At 40.3% G+C, this 9,965-nt stretch overlaps 2 protein-coding genes across 2 annotated transcripts in view; both read right to left on the bottom strand.

Annotated features, from left to right (window-relative positions):
* Positions 1-4,703, bottom strand: part of slc22a15 (solute carrier family 22 member 15) — a 9,179-nt gene extending 4,476 nt beyond the window's left edge. The window contains exons 1-7 of the mRNA XM_031841853.1: positions 4,574-4,703; positions 3,493-3,642; positions 3,264-3,396; positions 2,357-2,521; positions 1,989-2,118; positions 1,329-1,389; positions 893-1,056 (exon numbers count right to left, since the gene is read on the bottom strand). Of these exons, the coding sequence (XP_031697713.1) occupies positions 893-1,056; positions 1,329-1,389; positions 1,989-2,118; positions 2,357-2,521; positions 3,264-3,396; positions 3,493-3,642; positions 4,574-4,657 (887 nt within the window). The 5' untranslated portion in view covers positions 4,658-4,703. The remainder of the gene's footprint in view (positions 1-892; positions 1,057-1,328; positions 1,390-1,988; positions 2,119-2,356; positions 2,522-3,263; positions 3,397-3,492; positions 3,643-4,573) is intronic.
* Positions 4,704-7,035: 2,332 nt separating this feature from the next.
* LOC116376818 (uncharacterized) lies at positions 7,036-8,853 on the bottom strand. The gene has a single exon (XM_031838305.1). The coding sequence runs from the start codon at positions 8,700-8,702 to the stop codon at positions 7,884-7,886; it is 819 nt and encodes a 272-aa protein (XP_031694165.1). The 5' UTR covers positions 8,703-8,853; the 3' UTR covers positions 7,036-7,883.
* Between the last annotated feature and the right edge of the window lie 1,112 nt (positions 8,854-9,965).

The following is a 9,965-nucleotide window of genomic DNA, read 5'->3' as shown; positions in this document are numbered from 1 at the left end:
CACACACACACACACACACACACACACACACACACACACACACACACTTTAAAATGTGACTAAAAGCTGCATCCGTTTTCGGTTATAAGTTAGATCTTCAGCCTACTCAGCCGCTCCTTGACATTTCTATTGTTTTGTGTTTCACATCTTGCACCATCAGTTCCTGCAGAGCAGCTTGTTTACTGTTAACTGTGCAACAGAGAACTATATATATTATCTAGAGTACAACCAGACTAACCTGATCTACTCTAAAAAAAGAAGCAGTTTTTCACGTCTATAATGCAGAGTGAACGGAAAGCCAAACTGTTAAAAGTATGTTTGATTATTTAGCAGCCGGGATAAAGTAAGTTCAGAAACAGGCCAGAGGGTGAAAAGGTTTTAAGTTGTGAACATGTAGATGTGTGTGTGCAGTAGTATACACAACATAATCCTTTAAGTGGTAAACATGTCAGTTGCTCCTCACAGTAGCTTTATTTCTAATCACTACAGAAGAAACCACAGTAGTTATGTTACAAACCACAGTGGTTTTACATCATGATGCATTCCCAGACTACTTAAATATTTCATCATCATAGAAGCAAACATTCTGCTTATTCCTACAGTTGATATCAGCGGCGTGTTAACCTCAGACAGACCGGATGGAATGTGCAACATTTTTGGAATTCAATTTATCACAAAACAAATTCTGAACGTCTGGACCAAAATGCCATGGCAATCCATCCAACAGCTGTTGAGACACTAAACTACAGAAAACTCATATCTTTTATGCTTGTATGGACAGAAAGAAGCAGCATCTGAGTCTGTGGTAGGAGCAGGAATTGAACCAGCAGCATAAGTCAAGTTTTAACAGCATTGGGCTCGTTTTGTTCTTCTTCTGTGGTGCTACACTCACCAGACATACATGAGCACCATCGTCCTCAGACGGAGGACTGGATGGAGCACCAGCTGCAGGACACCCGCACGCCCGCTGCGATTACCGGCTTTAGCAGCACCGACACGCTTCAGTGTCAGGTGTTTGACAGCGTTGCCGTTCCTCAGCGCCATGTAGCGCAGAACCTGTAAAGACGAGATGAACAGTCAGGAACGACGTTTCAAAGATCATGCACAATTCACGAGTTTCACGTTGTCATTGCATGATGATGTAAGCTGCTGTAAATCCTGTCAGATCTCTCAGCCACTTCTAATTCCGATCTTTTCTAGAGCTCATAATGTTTTCAATGAAAAGAAGTGACCCCAATATGTGTTCTCTAAATCTTAGGGCTTAAATCTACGACAAGCCTCAGCACTTAACTATACCCAGACATTGCGATTGTATAAATGTATTTTACCTCTTCAGCTTGCTCCGTCTCACCCTGAGAATACAGCCAGCGAGGAGACTCTGGAAGAGTTCTGGAGGAAAGGAGGTAAGGAGAGATCATTGTTTTGGCACAAATATGATTTTCTGGATATAGCGTTTAAAAGAGCGGAGGCTTTATCATATTTACATATTCAAAACAACAGATTCCTTTTCCAAAAACACGTGTTAAAAAACGCGGAGGTCGTCTTATATTCGGCCAGTACTCATAATGTTACTACGACGCTAACAAATAGATTACTCTTCAGGTTTTAACTTCTTCTGAATGCTAAAATGCACTGGAGCAAATTACACAAGTGTGTTTATGTTTTTATCTCATGAGCTACAAAACATGCATTCTTTATATCTTAATTTAGTGACTATATTGTGATTTGTAAAAAAAAAAAAAAGAATAGGCTAAAAGATGCACACAAAAAAAATTAGTTAGTTTGACAAATTGAATGTATTCTGCTTTAGTTGCATTTTATTTACATTCTTAACATTCCTGTATTGCCTTGAAACTGGTGCTGATCCAATCTTACACGATATCTATTCAATCCATGTGTGTGTTTTAGAATCCTCTCCTCAGAGGAAAGGCTTCTAATTGTTCTGGTTTTATGTGTGGACTCATCTCATCTCTGAGGTTCGTACTCACACAGACATCAGGAAGAACAGGACACCAGACGAGTTGGCCACGATGGCCAGAGTCCTCCACGGCCGGATAAAGTAGCCCAGAGCTGCAAACAGTGCGATGCCGACTGCAAAACTTATGCTTGTCAACGTCCCTGAAGATGGAAATAAAATTTAAAAAAATCGATTCAACAGCTTAGGAACTGCAGGGTCATTTAGAGGCTAAAGTGACCACCTTGTAATGGAAAGAAAGAAACACAGGTTTGGTCCCTGAAAATTCAGAATTTTACTTGAAAAATATCCAAAACAAAAGATCAACTAATTTGGCAGCAGGTACAAACCAACATATCATATAGAGTGATGTATGATGGGATTGTTCTGGTGTTTCCGTACCGGTCATGGCCCAGTAGGACCTGCCCACGTACTCCTGAGTGAGAACGAAGCCGACGAGGCCGATGCCGCCGTTCATCAGCCCCACGAGGAGACGAGACACGGCGAAGACCTCATAGCTGGGTGCGAAGGCGGTCACATACCCGAAGATCACCTCAAAAAACAGACCTGGGAGACAGAGAAACAGATGAGGAGGAGGGGCAGCGTAGAGTTGTATCTTCGTGGATGTATTGTTTTTATGTCTGCATGCAGCGTAAACGCACCTGAAACATTCAAATCTCTCTCTTTCTCTTTGCAGGTTCTGATAATCCCAGTGTAAACTAACACTTTCTGCCCAGCAGTAATTATCTGATGAAAAGAAATGTGTCCTAACATGTTCTCCACAGCAAATGTATAATGCCATAATTAGGGATGCACCAAGCCAACTTTATCTCTCACGATACCTCACAGCGAGTACCTGCTGGTACAGAGTACCGATCTGAAACCACTATCTTTTTCCCCCCCTAAATTCAAAATATGTATCCCCGATTCTGTATCTCTCTGTGACTGAGTACATCCAAGTAATCATGGAAAAATTGAATTATAATAACAACAAAAATACTGAATTCAATATCCAAGATGCTTTATAAAAGGTTGTATATTATGTAAGAGGTTGTGAAAAACAAATAATATATTGATCGCTGAATTTGTAAGTAGTTTTTAACAGCTGTAAAATTGAAAAGTGCATTTCCCAGTTTTTCCAGGCCATCACTGTTGGCAAATATTTCAGAATTGTTATCATTGAAACTTCCCATTTAAAATCTGTTAAACTTAAAATAGGACGAAACCTTTTCTACCTACTTCTTTTAAATGTTTACATTTTCAAATCCAGCGCAAAATCTGTCTGATCCTGGTCTGAGATTGTCCTCACCCGTCAAGTAAACAGGTCTCCTTCCGATCCTGTCGGAGAGCGGCCCGAACACGATGTTCCCGACCAGAAGCCCGGCGAAAAACAGCGATCCGGCTAGACTGACCTTATAGGCCTGCTGCTTGATAAGAAACCACTGGGGAACACAGAGAAGTTGGTGAAGCACACATGCTGAATCAGCGGCATTTGCTTGGGCCAAAGCGATGAGGCGTATGAACTCTAGCTCCCTCACCTCTGTCACGATGGAGTCAATGTCCTCTGTAAAGGCGACGTGTTGGTGGAGCTCCTGCTGGCTGGATGAGACCACGTCCTGCGGCTCGATGTGGTACTCTGGAGTAGATCCAACCAGTACAATCAGCATGGACTGACAGGCCATGTACACCTGAAACAAACAGATCACTATGGTACTAACCTGAGAGACGAGAAGTCACATTAACATCACCACTACAGCACCTGTTGGCATGGTCTAAAAACATGGACACACGTCTCAGCAGATGTCGGTGTAACATTTTCCAAAATCAAAATAAAGTTTAAAATATACGTTCTGTGATCTGGGTTCCTTAATGTGTTGAGAAAATGATCCTACTCCCTAAACTAAATGAACTGTTTAAAAAGCCTCATTGTGTATTATTACTATCATTATTTAAGTAAAATGATCTGAATACTTCCTCCATTCTATGGCCATTTAATCAGGATTTAGACCAATTTAGGACATCAAACAGCTGTGCAGCGGTTTCATATGAGTTGGCAGCTCCTTTAGGCTTTACTGCATCAGCTGACTGACTTTAAATCAATACCAGACTCACATCGTGTGAAAACTTCTGGGATTTACGTTTGGTGAGCAAGCTAACTAGCTAGCGTTAGCTAGAAGGACGGCTAACTTTAATCATGACGCATGATGCCAATATGTGCGATCAAATTTGATATAAGTGACATTACATATTACATACCATGGGGGGGAATTTACTTAAATAGTTTGGAATACGTGGGCGAGTGAATGACGTAGCTACTAGCTATTTCCTTTCAATAGCCCAAATGTAAACAACTCCGACATTTGCAGTGCGTGTCAACGTAAGTATCCAGGGTTTGTAGAGTGCAGTTGCTGCACTCGTAGCTATAGCTAAATTGTAAACACGTGTCGACAGCTCTAAAGTTATGATGTTTAACCGCCAACACGTGTTATTGTGTTGGTCCACAGCAACGTTATAGCGCATGAGAGCCACGTCGCGCTACTAGCTGTGAAAACCCGGAAAGCTTACCGCGGTTATTGTTTTCTCATATGTACAAAACGTTGTTTTTAAAAATGCACTAACCTGTGTCAGGACAAGGACAGCCACCGCCCGCTTCTGGTAGGGTCCAAACGCACCGACAACTTGAAGAGCTTCTTCTAAATCCATCCCCGGTACGGCGGACAGGCGGCGGCGTCTCTCTAGTTTAACGTTACGAGCATCACCGCACAGAGAGGAGGAGAGATGAGAGGGTGATCCCCGGTTCACTTCCGGGTTCGCTTATTTCCTGCGTTCACGTGCTACTCATGTAAAATAATGACAAATACAGTCTGTATAGCAGAGTCACAAATGTATTGTCGAGGCACTTTATATAAACAATTCATATGCGAATCAAAACTTTAAAATGCTAACAACAATTGTAGTTTTTACTAATTTATCTGATAACTTGTGTTATTTTTCAGATTATAATTATAAATGATTTTGTAACTATGCACCATTTCCTCTAACATCTAATCGGAAATTAGACGAATTGTCTTATGAATGTGATTTGAAGTTAGCTCATGAATGACATTTTGAAGGGCTTTAATTTTGAAATGCTACATTATCCAAAAAACCCAGAGTCTGAAAACACGAAGGGACAAGTGCCAAAGAAGGCGAAACCAGAGCCGGCAAAAGAAAACGCACAGAGAGGAGCGAGACGAGAGGGTGATCCCCGGTTCACTTCCTGGTTCGCTTATTTCCTGCGTTCACGTGTTCACGTGTCATGTGAAATAATGACAAATACAGTCTGTATAGCAAAGTCACAAATTTATTGTCAAGGCACTTTATATAAACAATTCATAAGCAAATCAAATCAAAATAGTGTATCCTCTTCCCCAACCTTAAACAAAAATACAGTAAACTAAATGGACAAAAATAGTAAAAGCCAAACAATATTACAGAAAACAGTGCATAAAAAGATGTCAGTCCAATGACATGGCATACATATATGCTTCGACATTAACTCTTGTTGTCTTTATTTATCATAAAAGCATGTGTAATATGATATGTTTACACAATGTACATTCAATCTTCTTCTTCAACTGTTAATTAAAGCATAAAAAAATAGTGACAGCGTTCCTGAGATGCATTATAACAAGCAATTTAACAATTTGCTATTCTCCAATCAACATTATTGTTTAGGCAGTATGAAAATACTTCTAATGCAAGTAACAGTGGATGATGCACACAGCTGGAAGCTAAAACCACACAAACATGTCCATGTTTCCTGTTGCAAACAGCACCCTGAGGACAGAGTTGATCCTGTTTCTATGAGACAACAGCTCCACCGCTTCATACAGTCTCTAGTTCGTAAAGTGAAAGTTCCTCAGGCTGAATTCTTGATTTATATGCAGGAGCAGTTCTGTGGGGGCCTCAATTTTGGAAGGGGCATATCTTAAATGCACACATGGCCACACACATCCACACCAGCAGCCACAGCGACGAGCACAACGAACACACCGCACATAATCCACGCAAAGGATGGCACCGGCTCGTCCCCCCGGTAGAGCGGACTGATCATGGTTCCACTAACTTTCTCACTGAGTGGGTTAGTCATCCGGCAGGTGATGAACTTATCGCGTCTATTCTTAATGACGGTGATTTTAATGTCCTTTCCCAACAGCTCCCGGTCTCCTATCTTCCAGCTGTAGGTGACTGGTTCCGCCTCTGTAGTGTCTCCATCACAGCTCACAATACACACCTCTGTATAATATCCATGTCCCCATGTTTATCACTACCACAGGCTGGGGGACGCTCTTGATCCATTTAGCCGTTTAATGGGGTCCGGGTGAGGAGGACTCACGTTCAGAGTGAGACTACCGCTTTCTGTGAAGAACTTATCTTCGGTTACGGCGAGGCTCAGCGCCGCTAACAGCACACACAACCCGGCCAGCTTCTCCATCGTCAGCGGATCAATAATACACAACTGGAGGAATTCTTCTTTTTCGGGTCGACACGCTTCCTCTCGTTTCTGGAAATTCAAAACAAACGACGAGGACCAGCTCCTCCTCTCATAGGTGTCCTGTGTGTGCGCGATTACAATTACATTTAATACAACAAGTACTGGTATTTGTTGTAAGCAGAAGTAATGTTGCCATGTAAAATTTCTCAATTTTAAGTCTCTCTTTCATTGTGTATTACTGCTACTATTATTTAAGTAAAATTATCTGAATACTTTCTCAATCAATGGCCTTTAAATCAGGATCGAACCTTTTTTTTCTTATAATAATTTACTTACATACTTTTACGAAAGTAATGTTTTGAATGCAGGACTTTTACTTGTAGAGAAGTATTTAATTGTGTATTACTGCTGCCATTATTTAAGTAAAGGATCTGAATACATCAATGGCCTTTAAATCAGGATTTAGCACAATGTAGGACATCAAAAACTATGCAGCGGTTTCATATGAGTTGGCAGATGAGAGGGTGATCCCGGTTCACTTACGGGCTCACTTATTTCCTGTGTTCACGTGCTACTCATGCAAAATATGGACAAATACAGTCTGTATAGCAGAGTCACACAATTTATTGTCTAGGGCACTTTATATAAACAATTCATATAGCAAATCAAACCTTAAAAATGCTAACCACAATATATTACAAAAATAGTGGCTTGTAAACTTACCACACAAAAATACACGAAACTAAATGGACAAAAATAGTAAAAGTCAAACAATATTACAGACAACAGTGCATAAAATGACTTTAAGCAGATTGATCCAGAAGATAATGGCACAGATATACATGCTTTGACATTAACTCTGCATTTTTTGTTCACTTTATCATAAAAGCATGTGTAATATATGTTTACACGATGTACATTCAATCTTCTTCTTAAACTGCTAATTGAAGCAGAAACAAAATAGTGACAGCGTTCCTAAGGTGCATTAATACAAGCGATTTTTCTTTTAAATTAAAAAAGACAAAGAAAAGACTTTCATTTGTCAAAAATAAAGAAAATTAAGATGCGTAGCTATTTCAGAGATGGGTAATTAAATCTCACACTTTTGTTAGATTAGTTTATACTTATTAGTATATTGTTTGGATCATGTAGGATTGTCTGAATAGTACGAATTCCAAGCTGAAATGTAGCCGAATTGATACTGAAAGGCAGTTTATGAGTTCTTTCATCCATTCATCTTCCTTTCTTAAACACATTATCATGTTTTCATGCTGTTCTCCAATCAACATTATTGTTTAGGCAAAAAAAGTATGAGAATAATTCTAATGCAAGTAACAGTGGATGATGCACACAGCTGGAAGCTAAAACCACGCAAACATGTCCATGTTTCCTGTTGCAAACAGCACCCTGAGGACAGTTGATCCTGTTTCTGTGAGACAACAGCTCCACGCTTCATGTAGGTTGTTCGGGGTTAAGTGGAAGTATCTCAGGCTGACATGTTGGTTTAACTGTTGGTTGAACTTCAGTATCAGTTCTGTGGGAGCATCGATTTTGGAAGGGGAATTTCTTAAATTTCCACAAACCCACACCCACACCAGCCAAAATGATCAGCAGCAAAACGATTACAATCCACAGAGCGGATTGCGGACCATCCGGCTTGTGCTCCTGGTAGAACGGATTGGTAATGGGTTCACTAACGTTAGCACTGAGTGGGTTAGCCATCCGGCACGTGAAGTCCTTATCGTATGCATTCTTAATGTCGGTGATTTCAATGCGCTTTCCCAACAGCTCCCAGTCTTTGGCTCCCATCTTCCAGCTGTAGGTGACTGGTCCCACGTCTTCGGTGTCTCCATCACAGCTCACATAACACGCCTTTGAAGATGTGCAAGTCAATGGTTTTAGAACTGCCTCAGGCTTGGGGACGATCCTGATCCATTTAGCCGTGTAGCTCACGCTCTGGACGTTGCTGTTGATCTCCACTGAATACACGCCCGTGTCATTTCCAGACATGCTGTTGACGACCAACCGTCCATTTTGTGTGTTCAGGGTTGAGCGGCCTTTAAACGAGCGGTAAAACTCCACAGGGACCTTGTCTTTGATCCACTCAGCCAGCAGATGACCATCGAATTTCCACAGGATGTTTTTAATGGGTTCTGGATTAGAAGCACTCACCTCCAGAGTGAGACTACCGTTTTCTGTGAAGAACTTATCTTCGGTTACGGCGAGGCTCAGCGCCACTAACAGCACACACAACCCGGTCAGCTTCTCCATCGTTAGCGGATCAATAATACACAACTGGAGGAATATCGATCTTCATGTCAGCCCCCAAAAAACACCAACGACTTTCTTTTTTCGGGTCGCCACACTTCGACAGTGCGTCGACACCCTTCCTGTCTTGTTTCTCGAAATACGAAGGAAAAAAAACGACGAGGACCAGCTCCTCTCCGCATAGGTGTCCGTGTGTGTGCCCGATTAAAAATCAATTACGTTAAAATGCCTGCATTTAAAATGTTACTTTAGTAAAAGTACAAAGTAGCCTATTTGCACCAAAATGTACTTTAGGTAACAAAAGTAAAAGTACTAATTGTGCAGACTGGCCCATCTCTGAATCAGAGGTACTACTGGCAGTAGCCGATGTACTAAGAACTATTTTGAGGGACTTGTGCTACACTTCAGAGGGAAATATTATAGTTTTTACTGCACTACATTTGTTTTAAAGCTTTAATTACTTGGCAGATGAATACAAATCTAGATAAACTAATGTTTATTAATAAAATGAATACATATTTTCATATATTAAGTTCCTCAGAGTATTTCTACACTGTATAATTGTTACTAATATAAAGGACGTTGATGCAAATATGAGAAACAGCAATACATATTGAAGTCAACATTATACAGTTTGTATTAATTGTGACGAATGAAGTTGTCTAGCAGGCAGTTTTTCGGACACCACTAGCACATCTCTAGTAACCGAAAGTAAAAACCGGTTACTCCCATTGTCCTTAGAAGTACATTTACTCATCCATTTATTTTACTTTAAAAAAACAAAAAAAAAAAAAAAACACAAACTAAATACGTATGTCCCTCAATTAATATAGTTGAATTCATTAATTTGTTAGCAAAAATCGCAATTCTGTCTCAATTTTTACAAGTTCTATTAATAGCTTTGCATCTAAATTGCTTCGTCAGCATTTGGAAACTTCCATTGACGAGACTCGCTCTTTATACGTCTCTGGTCATATCATCATCATTGGTGAAGTTTGCCCAGCTTTCTTATGGATCTGAAAAACCCTCCACACAGTCGAAGCTTATAATAGTGGAACTATGTTACTTGACCACTTGTAAATCATAGACGGTATATAAATAAAGTAACTGTGGGTATTGGGGACAGATCCTCTTGCTTTTCTTAACAAAAAAAGAAAAAATGTCATGTCTTAGTTCCTCAATTTGGACAAACAAGATTAAATCCTGTTCACCTCTCAGAATAAAGAAAGTTTATATCTACTGGAATCAATCATTCACCAAAGTATG

This window comes from Anarrhichthys ocellatus, unplaced genomic scaffold (assembly GCF_004355925.1).
Source record: "Anarrhichthys ocellatus isolate YVR2014 unplaced genomic scaffold, GSC_Weel_1.0 scaffold3, whole genome shotgun sequence".
Taxonomy (NCBI): domain Eukaryota; kingdom Metazoa; phylum Chordata; class Actinopteri; order Perciformes; family Anarhichadidae; genus Anarrhichthys; species Anarrhichthys ocellatus.
The sequence above is the reverse complement of the archived record's forward strand: the minus strand, read 5'-3'. Positions and strand labels throughout refer to the sequence as shown.